Below are 15,166 nucleotides of genomic sequence, written 5' to 3'. Positions count from 1 at the left end.
GTTTTAGTAGAAGTGCATATTTTCCTGGGTTTTTTGTTTGTTTGTTTGTTTGTTTTCCCCCTGGGCTGCTTTGGCATGGTACCTATGCTGCCATCTTAACCAGAAGCTTACTTCTACTTTCTTAATAAATACTAAATTTGTGGGACTAGTTTTTCTGTTTTTAATATATTTTTAAAAATCTTGAGGGAGGAAGGGAGAAAGGAAGGAAGGGAGAGAGAAAGAGGGAGGGAGGGAGATTGAGAGAGAGAGAGAGAGAATATGGGCACAGGGTCTCCAGCCGTTGCAAATGAACTCCAGACGTGTGTGCCCCCTTGTGCACGTGGCTAATGTTGGTCCTGGGGAATCGAACTGGGGTCCTTTGGCTTTGTAGGCAAATGCCTTAACCTCTAGGCCATCCCTCCAGCCCAGGACTAGTATTTCTGAATTATCATAAATCATTATAAACTAATAGTTGGCATTTTAATGATTTTGGAATGTTATTCTTTTTTGTTATTTTCAAGTGTATATGTGTGTATGGGGGTGTTTATACGTGTTCATAGGTATATGGGCACAGGCATGTGCATGCATGCACATTGCACATGTGTGAATACATTTTGGATACCAAAGATTGATGTTGAGTGCCTTGCTTAATCACTCTTCAACTTATTTTTTTAAATGTTTTGTTTATTTTTATTTATTTGAGAGCAATAGAAAGAGGCAGAGAGAGATAGAGAGAGAAAATTGGCATGCCAGGGCCTCCAGCCACTGAAAACGAACTCCAGATGCATGCACCCTTTTGTGCATCAGGCTAACATAGGTCCTGGGGAATCAAGCCTTGAACTGGGGTCCTTAGGCTTCACAGGCAAGCACTTAATTGCTAAGCCATCTATCCAGCCCCCAACCTATTTTTTTAAAAAATATTTACTTATTTTCTTGAGAGAGAGAGACAGACAGAAATTATGTATGTGCCCGGTCCTCTTGCAATTGCAAATGAACTTTAGTCGCATGTGCCCCTTTATGCTTAAGGCTATATGTGGGTATGGGGAAATAGAACCATGGTCATCCAGTTTTGCACACAAGCTCCTTTAACCACTGAGGTAGCTCCTCAGCTCATTCACCTTATTTTTTGAGATAATCTCTCTTCCTGAACCTGGAGCTCACCAGTTTGCTAGACTAGCTAGCTAGCAAGCCCCAGGCATCCTCTGCCTTTGTCTCTCCAGCACTGGGATTGCAGGTGCACACTGCCATGTGACTTTTATGTGTGTGCTAGGGATCTAACCATAGGCCTTCATGCTTGTGTGATAAGCCATATTTGAAGCCCCCTTGAGTTCTTATTCTTTTAAGAAATCATGAGTAAATACTGGTGAATTTTTCTCATAAAAGATTTCATCAGTACCTTTGTAAGCCACATATCCAAGATGGCTCATGTGTCTGGAGTTCTTTTGCAGTGGCTTGAGGCCCTTGCATGCCTACAAAAAAAAAAAAAAAAAAAAAAATATTGAAAAAAACCTTACAATTTAGTGAAACTACAGTGCAACATAATAAATATGCTGCTGTGTGACTCTCCCTGGAGAGAGGTGTAGAAATGTACATTCAGTCTAAATAGGACACTGAAGATGGAACACAGAAATGATGGCTTACAGCTCCAACCCAGTGAACCAGTAAATTTGTTGGGGTTACTTCTGGGATCATGGTGAGGGCTTACTTCCTGGAGAGATGGGTGACTCCCAGCCCATTACATCACTGAAAAATCCATCCCACATGGACGATGACTCTGGGAAGCTGCATTTTGAGGATTCCTTGCCCAACTTGCAGAAAGTTTCAGGGAAGAATGGTGCACAGTAATATACTACTTTTATAACTTAGAGGTGGGGCCTTGTGAATCTTCACTTTCTGAGCTTCCTAGGTATTATGACCCTCCTCTTTTCCTCCAGTAGGGAAGGTGTAGGTCTGGAGGAAATGTCTGCACAGTAGATGGGTGGTATGCAAAAGCATCTGCAGAGCTTTTATATGTGATGAATTTTAGGCCCTGGAATAAAAGGACTTGGGACAGGTGCTGCACATTTGGTTACCTTGAATCCCTGTACCATGTGTGAGCAGCAGCAGCAGTGGTCTGTTTTTTTTTTTTTTTTTCTTAAAGAAGTAGTAATTATATGAATTTCATTTGATAAGATAGTGTCCAGAATGGGTACATTTTGCCGAACAGAGCTTTCAAACCTGGAAGACTAGATATTGCCTGGCTTTGTCTGACAACATAATCTGTCATTCTTTACAATCCCTGGGTATAAGCTGGGGCATACACCTCACCAGTAACCCTACTGAGGGGGCCCTTAGTGGAATGAGGGTAGGGAGGAGGGGAATGGGACCAACACATGGTTTGTTCATATAACTGTTTCTAATAAAAAAATAAAAAAGATAGACATGGGGAATACATTTTTAAAATTTATTTTATTTGTTTATTTGAAAGAGAGAGAGAGAAAGAGGCAGACAGGAAGAAAGAGAACAAGGGAGAATGGGTATGCCCAGGCCTTCAGCCACTGCAAATGAATTCCACCTTGTGCCACCTTGTTGTGTGTCTGGCTTACATGGGTCCTGGGGAATTGAACCTGGGTCCTTTGACTTCCCAGGCAAGCACCTTAACCACTAAGCAATCCCTTCAGCCTGGGAATGCATATTAAAATATGAGCATTTGTTCCAGAATTGATAAGTATTTGATGAAAACTGACACTTTTAAGAGAATGATTAACTACAAATAAAAGAGCTAGGGGCTGAGGAGATGGCTCAACAGTTAAAGATGCTTGTTTGCAAAGCCTGCTGGCCAGAGATTGATTCCCCAGTACCCACATAAAGCCAGATGCACAAGTGGCACATACATCTGGAGTTCTTTTACAGTGGCAAGAGAACCTGGTGCACCCATATTCTCTCTCTCTGCTTGCAAATAAATAAATAAATTGTTAAAACCGTATATAATAAAAGTATATATTATAGATATGAAAAGATACAGTTATATAACAGTTACCTTTAGAAATTAAATTTTGATTAGTGAAAAATATTAAAGATGGAGCAGATACATTAGATGAGGCTGGAGAGTGAAATAATAAGCCATAAGATGAAGCCATGAGATTCTTCCATAGTGTAGCAAAAAATAATAATAAAGTAACAGAAAGTACTTTTACTTTCATTGACCATTGAGACTTTTTTCAGCAGTATCATATTAAACACTCTGGCCCTGAAGTAAACTCAATCATCTCCCTGCCCTTGTGGAGCTTATGCTGTAGAAGCAGATGAAGTTAGTAGACAAGAACCAAGCACAGGTACTATATAGTAAATGTATGAAGCTAAATCTTAAGTAGAAAATCAAGGTCAAGAGGACGTAGAGGGTCAAGAAGAGGGACCAATTTTATTTTATGTAAGTTATCAGAAGGGGCCTTATTGCAATGATCGTGTTGAGCGGAAACCTGGAACAAGGGAGAGAGTGAGTTGTGCAGATGGCTAGAAGAAGGATGTTAGGCAGAAGGTAGAAAGATGTATGTGAATGTTCCATGTTAGATGCATGTTGGAGATTTTTAAGAAATAATAAAGAGCTTAGTGTGGCTGCAGCAAAATAAATGCATGTGAGAATTCCAAGAGAAGTCAGGAAAGTGGTGGTATGTGTGTTTGGATGGGCGGCCATCTAGAACCTTGTTATATACAGCAGGTGACTAGAGAACAGGATGTCAACATGGAGAGTTTTGACCAGGAACCATTCTTCTTGGCTTTTGAATTTCATGCTGTTAATTTGTTAGGACAGAATGCAACACTATCTTGATTTAGCAGAGCAAGTTACACATTCAACTTTACAGTTTACAGTACTTGAGACTTCTCATGAAAACTGATTCTTTTTTTAAAAACTTTTTTATTGATAACTTCCATAATCATAGACAATAAACCATGATAATTCCCTGTCCTCCCCCACTTTCCCCTTCACAAATCCACTCTCCCATCATCTCCATCTCTCAAATAGCAACTCTCTTATTTTGATGTCATCATCGTTTCCTCCTATTACGAGGGTCTTGTGTAGGTAGTACTAGGCACTCCAAGGTCATGGGTATCCAGGCCACCTTGAAGACACCTGATTCTTAATAATGGTGCTCATGTTCATGGGGAGGACAGGGAATTATGGCTTATAAATATTTTTGTGGCTGTGCTATGTTTATGGAGCTGCTGCTTTTTTAGCTTTATCAGTAAGATGTCAAATGTCAATCTTTAGCACTTTATGAATTAGTTGATGCATGAATCAGATAATCTCCTAGTAATTATAATTGTTTTATTATAATTCAGTATTCTTCCTATTTGATTCTATAAAGTGTTGAGTTACGAAAAAATCATTGTTTTTTGAACAGTTCATAGAGGTAACATTACTAAATAATACATATATATAGTGGCGTGTATCTCTTATTGTTTTTCATTTCATAAGTTTGACTTTAGATTAAGATATTTTAAGCCAGGCATGGTGGCACACTCCTTTACTTCCAGCACTCAGGAGGTTGAGGTAGGAGAATTACCATGAGTTTGAGGCCAGCCTGTAGCTACAGAGTGTGTTTTAGGTCAGTCTGGGCTAGAGTAAGATCCCCCCCCATTTCGACTCCCCCACCAAAAAAAAGAGATATTTTATACAATAGTGAATTATAGCAAAAGATTTAAGTATAGTGATTTATATGTATCTTTTATATGTTAATATTTACATTATTATTAATGGCAATATTTCCTGCTTTCTTATATTCTTATTTTTTTTTAAACCTCTTATATTCTGTAACTTGGATTCTTTTTTTTTTTTTTTTTTTTTTTTAATTTTTCTACTCTCTGCAATCCTTCCTTTGCCTCCAACTGCTGGGATTAAAGGCATGCATCACCATGCCTGGCTACCTTAGGTTATCTTTTTATTGACCACCTCTGAATTGAAAGAACATCTTAAGTTATATATACACATTGGCAGAAAAGAAGAAAAAGTATGTTATATTTCTGGAAACTCATACTCTTTGAGTTAGGTTAAAGGAACTTTGAATGGAAATTGTCTTAAACCTCTGATTTTAACACACTCAAAACTGCTAAAATAGATCTTATTATGGAAGAAGTAATGAAGAAAAGTTTATTACGTGATGATGCTCAAAAAGAGTAAAAATACAGAAATTAATACTTGTTTTACTATTTTCTTTTGAATAGATATCATAAACTGGGAACAGGATTTAATCCCAACACATTGGATAAGCAGAAAGAAAGGCAGAAGGGTTTGCCTAAGCAGCTCTTTGAGTCTGATGATGCTCCAGATGGCAGCAGCTACCAAGATGACCAAGTAATGCTTGTATTCTTGAGTGACTGTAAGAAAGTTTGACAATAGTTAATTTATTCATACTTGCATATGTAATGTTTGGCATGACAGGATGACCTGAAAAGACGTTCGATGTCAATAGATGATACTCCAAGGGGTAGCTGGGCCTGCAGTATCTTTGACTTGAAAAACTCACTTCCTGATGCCTTGCTTCCCAATTTACTTGATCGAACTCCAAATGAAGAAATAGACCATCAGAATGATGACCAAAGGAAATCAAACCGTCACAAGGAACTTTTTGCTTTACATCCATCACCAGATGAGGTATTAACTTTGCATCAGGAGGTAAATGAAGCCAGGCATTGTGGTGCTCTCCTGAAACCCCAGCTACGTGGGAGGTTGAAGCAGAGGAATCACCAGTTGAAGCCTTGCATGGGCTTCAGAATAAGCCCAAAGCTGTCTTGGGCAATTTACTGAGACTATCTCAAACTAATATAAAAAGGTCTTGGAATGTGGCTCAGTGATAGAACACTTACTTAGCAGGTGCAAGACCCTAGTTTTGATATCCTAGCACCACAATAAGGTAGCAAATAATTATTAAAAAAAAAAATATTTTTTAAGGTAGGGTCTTAGTCTAGCCCAGGCTGACCTGGAATTCACTATATAGTTCTCAGGGTGACTTTGAACTCATGGAGATGCTCCTACCTCTGTGCTGGTATTAAAGGTGTGTACTGACACACCCAGCTAAAATAGATAATTTATTTATTTTATTTGGTTTTAAAATTTTTTTTTTGTTTATTTTTATCTTTTTATTTGAGAGCAACAGACAGAGAGAGAGGGAGAGGCAGATAGAGAGAGAGAGAGACAGAATGGGCACACCAGGGCCTCCATCCACTGCAAACAAAAGCCAGATGCATGCACCCCTTTGTGCATCTGGCTAATGTGGGTCCTGGGGAATCCAGCCTCGAACTGGGGTCCTTAGGCTTCACAAGCAAGCTCTTAACAACAGCTAAGCCATCTCTCCAGTCCTTTTATTGAGGTAGGGTCTCACTCTAACTCAGGGTGACCAGGAATTCACTATGTAGTCTCAGAGTGGCCTTGAACTCATGGTGATCCTTCTATCTCTGCCTCCTGAGTGCTGGGATTAAAGGCATATACCACCACACCTGGCTAGATTTTTTTTAAATAAATATTTATTATTTATTTGAGAGAGGAGAGAGAGAGAAGCAGGGAGAGATAGAGAGAATGGGCATACTGGGTTCTCCAGCTGCTGCAAACAAACTAGATGCATGTGCCACTTTGTGTATCTGGCTTATGTGGGTCCTGGGGAAATTGAACCTAGGTCCTTTGGCTTTTCAGGGAAGGGCCTTAATTGCTAAACCATCTCCCCAGCCCTAAAATAGATTTTTAAGAGTATGACTTATATATAATATTATATTGATGTTGGAAATAATAGATCTAGCTTTTGTGAAATGAAATATTCTTTGTTGTTGTTTTCAAGGAAGCATCTCACTCTACCTTGTCAGCCCAGACTGACCTAGAACTCAGTAGTCCTACGGTAGTCAGTCTTCCTACCTCTGCCTCCCAAGTGCTGGTTTAAAGGTGTGTACCATCATGCCCAGCTTGAAATATCCTTTTTTTTTTTTTTTTTCGAGGTAGGGTCTCACTCTAGCCCACGCTGACCTGGAACTCATTATGTAGTCTCAGGGTGGCCTTGAATTTATTTATGGTGATCCTCCTACCTCTGCCTCCCAAGTGCTAGGATTAAAGGCATGCACCACCATGCCTGGCTTTGAAATATTCTTTTAATACTAGTGAATTTATTTTTAATGAAAAACTTCTGTGAATTAAGTATACCTAGGATCTGATATCGTCTGTTCATGGACAAGTAAGGCATTCTTTCTGTTTAACTGTGAAGTCTCAAAGGATGAGATTAGGCAATTTCTTTGTGTGTGTGTATGTTTGCTGTTTGTGTATGAGTGTAAGCATTCACATTTTGTGGTAGATGTGTGGAGGTCAGAGAACATCTTTTGGGTGTCTTCCACCTCATGTGAAACAGGCTTTTTCTCTCTTGTTCTCATGCGTTCTTTGCTGTGCTTACCCCAAGCTTCTGGAAATTCTGTTTCTATCTCTTACTATCTCTATCTCTTTTGTCTCATTAGCATGCTGGGGTTATAAAAGTCCACCATGTCTTTTGGCCTTTTATGCGGACCTTGGGAATCCACTTTGAATACTTAGACTTAAGCTCAAGTGAGCCATCTCTACAGCCACATAGAGAAAATTCTAAAACTGAATGATAATGTGTTGACTTTTACACTCTGTTCTGGTGCTGCTTATCCACTTACAGGAAGAACCAATTGAGAGGCTCAGTGTTCCTGAGGTACCCAAAGAGCACTTCGGTCAAAGACTCCTTGTAAAATGTTTGTCACTCAAGTGAGTATTTCTTCTGCTGTGTAATGTTGATATTCTGGGACAAGAGTTTTGATTACTTACATAACACAACATGAGTAGTGTTTATTATATATGTCTTCTTTGGAGAATTGCTTTCTTTTACTTTTCTTGTAAAACTATTTTAATTTAGAAATAGAAATCATTTTGGAATAGGAGAAAACACCAAGTACATAGATATATTGTTACTTCATGAGCTTCTCAACCTCCAATTGCTCACTAATTTTTTTAAAAAAATAAAGAAGCCAGGCATGGTGGCGCACATCTTTAATCCTAGCACTTGGGAGGCAGAGGTAGGAGGATTGCTGTGAGTTCGAGGCCACCCTGAGACTACATAGTGAATTCTATGTCAGCCTGAACTAGAGTGAGACCCTACCTCAAAAAACAAAACAAAACAAAATATATGATATAGAACAGGGTTATTATATTTCTACAGTGCTGACATATTTTCCTTATGATTCCTTGCTGTCTGGGGCGACACTGGATATGGCAAGAGGTTCAGTCCCATCGAGGCTTATGCTGTGAAGTGCCAGCTATATTCCTACAGTTGTGCTAACCAATAGGGCCTCCATCCAATGCCAGATGTGTCCTCATGGGTGCACAGTTGTCCTTGGGTGAGACATATCTGCTTTGTCTACAGATTTAATTATCTTCCTATTATCTATTATTTTAGTCAGTAAGTATTGTTCTGGTCTTGGAAGTGAATTACATGTCAACTTAAGTATACAGTTATAAAAAATAAATTTTGGCATTTTCATAAAATGAGAATTATTATTCCAGCATTAAAATGATAAGATTAATATTTGTGATATGGAAATTTTCCCACAAAATTTTAAATTTAAAAAAGCAGGCTACCAAGTATGGTACTTTGTTTAAAGAATTTCTAATTATAAAAAAAAAATCGCATGGAGTTCATTTGCAGAGGCTGGAGGCCCTGGCATGCCCATCTTCTCTCTCTCTATGTGCCTCTTTCTCTATCCAGTCTCAAAAAAAATTATGATTATAGAATTATTTAATTTAGACATTTTATACAAAGAGAAAAGTATACATAGATTAGGCACTAAGCCATTAATTCCATTTTTTTCCCTCATGATGGAGTGCTGGGTGTGTTGAGTGTTTCTTAGTTTTCTCTGAGCTTTTTTTTCTTTTTGGAGACAGGGTCTCAATCTAGCCCAGGCTGACCTAGAATTCACTCTGTAGCCCAGAATGGAATAGAACTCATGGTAATCCTATTAACCTCAATTTCCCAAGTGCTAGGATTAAAGTTGTGTGTCATCACCCTCAGCTTTTAAAAATATTTGTAATTATGCCCACCCTTCCTCACCCTGCAGCCAGTGCCCCGCTGGGGGGGGAGAGCGGGTGCCAGTGGGTGGGTGGGTGGGTAGGGCAGTGTCTTCTGGTTGCTGAGAGGCAGACCTGCCAGAGAAATAGCTGGAATGCTATCTAAAACAAAACAAAAATCGGTTATTACATTTATTTAACACTACTTAAATGAAGAGAGATAGATTAAAAAACAACAACAACTATAATTCCATCAAACAGTTATCCCATTGAGACACTGGTCAGTATGTCACTCAGTTCAAGTCGACCTTCCTCATCAGAGTTGGTGGAACTTCACCTTTTTTATGTACTTGAAGGATTGTGGAACTATAAACTACTATTTCAATAGAAGTTACTAACAAATTTATTCCTGCTGGGTTTATAAGGGTATCTCCTCAGCTTACTTTACAAGCCCCTAGGGAGCGCCTTGGCGAGTTTCTTGATGAAGATGCTGTTACAGAAAAAGTTTTATATCTGAAATGCATTGGAATTAATTTAGCAGTGGTAAAAGAAAAGCGAGAATCAGAACTGAAACTCAAATTTTTTGTTCCTCCATATGCTCTTCAACCAGAATTATATTTACTTCCTGTTATGGACCATTTAGGAAATGTTCATTGAGCATCACCAACAGTTACTTAGATGAGTAGCAGACTGACAGTGATTTTGCTGGGACTGATGGAAGAGTCCACAGATTGGTTAGCATGGTTTTGCCAAAAGACAGCCTTAGAAGAGACCCCAGTTTCTTGGAAAACTTGTTGAAAGACTAACAAAACTCAGGAAGGCAATTTCAGCTCAGTGGGGAAAACAGAATTTATTGTAGCAAATTTGAACACTTAAGCATGTCAGCAAATTCTGGTCTAATATTGCCTTACAAATATTGACAGGATAAAAGGACAGCTACAATTCAATTTGAGGATTTTTAAAAAAAATGCCAGGTAGGGCTAGAGAGATTTCTCAGTAATTAAAAATGCTTCCTGCATAAGCATGAAGGAGGGAAGGGGCCTCAGACCACTGAGTTCAGTTCCCAGAACCCAGATAAATACCTTGGATAGTAGACTAGAGTCCTGCAGGGAGCAAAGACTGGAGGATTCTAGGCTCACAAAACACCACCAAAGCTCTGGAATCAATGAAAGACTTCATTGCAGGGAAATAAGCAGCTGGGCAGTGGAGGGGACATCCAGTGTTCTCTGGCCTCTGCACATGCACATGGGGCATTGTGTGTGCATTTGTACATCATATACCACATCACACCTATGACACACACACACACTATGACATACACACACTTGCCAGGTGTGAAAGAAAACAAATACAATTTAAGACTATGTTAAAATAAAAACAAAATTAAAATAGCTATAGCACTTAAATAAGCTCTGCCAGCTTTATTACTTTCATGATAAGTTTCAAATAAACTAAAACTACAGGAAGAAAGGGAGTGATTTGCCATATAAAACTCTTTATTACTCAGAAAGCAAAAATATCTTGTCTAGGAAAACTGACCTCATGTGTCTTTCTCTGGCCATGTTCTCTTCTTTCAAGCCAGAGCAAAAATTAATGTCAAGGAACATAGCTGTTTTTAGTTTTTTGTTTAATTGTACCTGGTATTTATCAATGAATGAAAAATTTGATTCTGAAAAATTGGTAGAGAATTAGAATGCTTCAATCAAAATTAAGCATATAAATGTTTAAACAAAACTAATTAGAAAAAAAATCAGCTGAACATATTTACCATATTGCTTGCGAAATAAACCGCTCTCAAGGCTAAAACATATACTAAATATAAGTGGAGTAAATCCCCCACAAAACTAATGCAAACATCTACTACAGCTGCAGAATATTACTATCTAATTACATTTCTTGTTGTTTCAATTCTATATCTCATTATTCTCTAAAGAAATTTACTACCTGTTATATGAGGAGCTCAGTGGGAATCTTTGCCTTCTTTCTCTGGGCTTGTCTTTGTTTTCCATTCTGGATGGTCATTTTAATTTTTATTTATTTATTTGAGAGTGACAGACAGAGAGAGAAAGAGACAGAGAGAGAGAGAGGAGAGTGGGCGCACCAGGGCTTCCAGCCACTGCAAATGAACTCCAGACACATGCGCCCCCCCCCTTGTGCATCTGGCTAACGTGGGTCCTGGGGAATCGAGCCTTGAACCAGGGTCCTTAGGCTTCACAGGCAAACACTCAACCGCTAAGCCATCTCTCCAGCCCCTGGATGATGGTCTTTTTAACACTAAGGGAAAAAGAGGACCCAGGAAACACATTCAAAACAGTCCTTACAGATTTAATAGATTATCATGGTCAAATCATCTTTCTGTATTTCCTTGGTTTCAATTTCGTTCATTATCTATCCTTAACAATGTTACTGTCATTGTTCTTTTTATAATTTGGGCTGGCTGTCTATGCCACAATTTCCTGTTATACTTGATGCTCAAGCTGCTTACCATGGTAAATAAGAGCCTTTCATACCTGCAGAATGCATCCTTCCCCTACCTGTGGCATGAATTGTGCTTTCAGGGCTTACTTACTGGGAAGGCAGGCACAATAATTTTTAGCCACTGTTATTATTGATGCTATTGTAATCATAGCATGAGGATTGGAGGGGGTACCAGTACCATAAACTTGGGCTTTTGGAGTTGTAGGTAGAGATTTGAACTATAAGAACTTTGTAAAGCTGAGAATTTAGTAGACAGTGGGATGCCATCTAGAGTATTTAAACAAGAGTGTCATGACTGGATTTCAGTTCTTGAAAGACAGCTTAGACAACACTATGAAGAATAGACTTTGCTAATAAAGACTTAAACTGGGAAAATGGTCATGCTAAAGAAATCAGAATTATAAAATAGACTTCTAAGGCATGGGCAGTGCACTTCAGCACTGTGCCATTTTAGAGCAAATGATATTCTAAAGTTAGAGAAATTAGCATACCTAAAGTCATACCTGCTATATCAGTCCAGGACTTGAACATTGTGTACTTGAACCCATGTTTTACCACACTGGAACTAGAGTCATGTTGAATTTTCACTATTGACAAATGCTACACACATTGTCAGTTCTCTACACTTTGCACAAGCCTTTGTGTAATTTTCTCTTATTGTTTCCTTTGTCACTCATAGGACAAAATTGTTTCACAGTTACTCCTTGAGGTAGTTTAATTCCACTGTCCCTCATAAACAGAATGCTAGTTTCCCCAGCTGATGGCAATTGGAAATTAAAGCCTCCTAGAGGTGGTGTATTGTTGGGGGCAGGCTTATGGGTACTGTAGCCAGTTTCCCCATGCCAGTGTTTGGCACACTGTCCTTTTGCTGTTGTCTGCCTGATGTTGGTGAAGGAGTGATGTCAACCCCTGCCCATGTCTTCATTTTCCCTGCCATCATGGAGCTTCCTCTGGAGTCTGTAAGCCAAAATAAACCTTTTCTCCCACCAAAAAATAAAAATATACATATATAAATCATGCATATATATATATATATATATATATATATATATATATATATATAATGTATTTTAAAGATCTTTGCATTGAATATTTGATTTATACTCCGATAAAGATAACATTTTAAAACCTTATTATAAAATGAACACATCTGATTAAATAACCTAATTACATTATAAAATAATTAAGTGTCACAAAGTAGACAAAATTCTGTGAGGATTTTAGGAAGTTTTAGATTAATGTTGCTGGAAAAGTTAAGGAGGGTCATATAGAGAAGGTAGTAGTTGATCACAACTGTGGAAAGTATACATGGAGATGTGTACTTAGGAAGAAGGTGTGATATAGATGCACAAACATGAGAGTGTTGAGATAACTGACTTTGAAATTAGAATTTCATCTATCATTTTAAGTATTTTTAAATTTATCCTTTTTCCTCATAAAGGTTTGAGATCGAAATTGAGCCCATTTTTGCAAGTTTGGCTTTATATGATGTCAAGGAAAAGAAAAAGGTAAGTGTGAGCTTGTAATCATTTGTCATAGTCATATATTAGGTGAACCTGTCTTTAAGCTGTTTATGAAGTAAATAAGTAATGACACTGTAACATTATTAATATGAGTCATTGAAGAAGAAATACAAATTTGATTTAGTAAGACTCATATTTTCTTATTTTAAAATACTTTAGTTAGAAACTGGTTTTTTTTTCCTTGATAAAGTTTCAAAAGTAAGTGGCAAATGCAACTTTCTTTTAAGAAATAGACAAGTCACTGCAGGAAGAGCATTTTTGATAGTTTGAACAGATAATTATGATGACTGACATAATTTTCTGACATAATGTACTGACTTAATTTTCAACATCTCAGTGGCTGAGAGAGTGCTCTTAGTTTTAGACTGTGTCAGACAGATGGGCATGTGCTCTACCACTGATCTACATTGTCAGCCCAGTATAGCCTCTTGCATAGTAAAGCTTTAAGTACCTTCATTATCAGCATATGACCTGTGATTGATTTTTGTAGCAAAACTTGTCTCTATTAGCTTGTATTGCTACACTAAAATTGCTGAGATATTATTCATAGAAACTTCTAAAAACTTAATTTGAATTCATTAATCACAACAATAATTTCCTTGTATGCATTAGAGATTACAGTTTTAATCAAAGAACTTGAGAATTGAATCTTTATTTATTTATTTGGGGGGAGGAAGAGGCAGATCTCTCTCTCTTTCTCTCTCTCTATATATATGTGTGTGTGTGTGTGTGTGTGTGTGTATGTGTGTGTGTGAATATATATATATATATATATATATATATATATATATATAGAGAGAGAGAGAGAGAGAGAGAGAGAGAGAGAGAGAGAGAAGAGAAGAGAAAAGAGAGGAGAGAAAAGAAGGGGTGCTCTAGGGCCTTCAGCTGCTGCAAATGAACTCCAGACACAAGAGCCACTCTGTGCATCTTTCTGGCTTATGTGGGACTTGGGGAGATGAACCTGGGTCCTTTGGCTTTACGTGCAAGCACCTTAACAGTTAAGCCATTTATCCAGCCTGGGTTAAACATTTCCTGTCTTAGATTGCCAGACAGCTCGTAGATTTCTTTTGCTTTGACTTGGACATGCAAAGATTAGTCTCAGTGAAGTATAAAGTATCTATTTTCTGTAACTTTTAAAATGTATGATTTTGTAAGTCTTAAAAATTTTGTACATATTTTAAAATTTAATGTATTTTTTCAGATTTCAGAAAACTTTTATTTTGATCTTAATTCTGAGCAGATGAAGGGATTGTTACGTCCACATGTACCACCTGCTGCCATTACTACCCTAGCAAGATCAGCCATTTTTTCTATAACGTATCCTTCCCAAGATGTGTTTCTTGTAATAAAGGTGAGAATAATTTTACACATGTTTGTTTATTGCATAAGGTCTGCATTCCTGTCCTTGTCTGCATTGCAGACTTTTAAGGGCAAAAATTTGACCTTTATGTGTTTTCTGCCTCTTGATATTCCATAACACTATTAGACATATGCCATGATTACTTTCTAATTGTTCTTGAGTAGAAAGTTGTGTGGATCAGGGTTTTAGAAACAAACAGAACCACATTTGTTTTAAGGGGTACTTCACATGATTGTTGGAGGTGACATTCAGAATGCAAATTCAATAAGGGCTAGTTCATTTTTGTAGTTTTGAGTCCAAAGTCCACAGGACAGCCACCTGCCAGCACAGGCAGGTTTTTGTTTGACAGTTTTGCAGAGAATCTTTCTTCAGCAAATCTTAGTCTCTGCTCTTAAACCCTTTAGCTGACTGGATGAGGCCCACACACAGAAGAGAATGTGTTCTACTTTCCTCAAGGCCTTCTGCTTTCAGAGTTATCATGTCTAAAACACAACTTCACAGCAACATCTATACTGGTGTTCAACTAAATAACTAGGTATCCATGCCTGTCAAGTTAACATAAAATTAACATCATGGTAACTATACGTAATTATGTCACTCAATTTCTGAGTCATAAGATTCTGAAAGCTAAATCACTGGGGTCATGAAATATTATGATTTAACTGTCAGCCAATTAAGAATAAGGATTACTAGTTGGGTGTGGTAGTATATACCAATAATTCAGTAAAAAAAAAATAATGCAGTAAAAACCTGAATGTAGAAGGTGGAGGCAGGAGGATTAAGTTTGAG

General features: G+C 37.8%; 1 protein-coding gene across 11 annotated transcripts in view; it reads left to right on the top strand.

The window, feature by feature from the left end:
* The window catches only part of Dock7 (dedicator of cytokinesis 7), a 259,531-nt gene that overhangs the window by 55,760 nt on the left and 188,605 nt on the right, over positions 1–15,166 (top strand). For all 11 annotated transcript variants that reach the window (XM_045148866.1, XM_045148865.1, XM_045148864.1 and 8 more), the window contains exons 5-9: positions 5,182–5,311; positions 5,399–5,611; positions 7,635–7,720; positions 12,936–13,002; positions 14,219–14,368. In XM_045148866.1, the coding sequence (XP_045004801.1) occupies positions 5,182–5,311; positions 5,399–5,611; positions 7,635–7,720; positions 12,936–13,002; positions 14,219–14,368 (646 nt within the window). The remainder of the gene's footprint in view (positions 1–5,181; positions 5,312–5,398; positions 5,612–7,634; positions 7,721–12,935; positions 13,003–14,218; positions 14,369–15,166) is intronic.

Source organism: Jaculus jaculus, chromosome 5, assembly GCF_020740685.1.
Source record: "Jaculus jaculus isolate mJacJac1 chromosome 5, mJacJac1.mat.Y.cur, whole genome shotgun sequence".
In the NCBI taxonomy this organism is placed as follows: Eukaryota; Metazoa; Chordata; class Mammalia; order Rodentia; family Dipodidae; genus Jaculus; species Jaculus jaculus.
The sequence above is the reverse complement of the archived record's forward strand: the minus strand, read 5'-3'. Positions and strand labels throughout refer to the sequence as shown.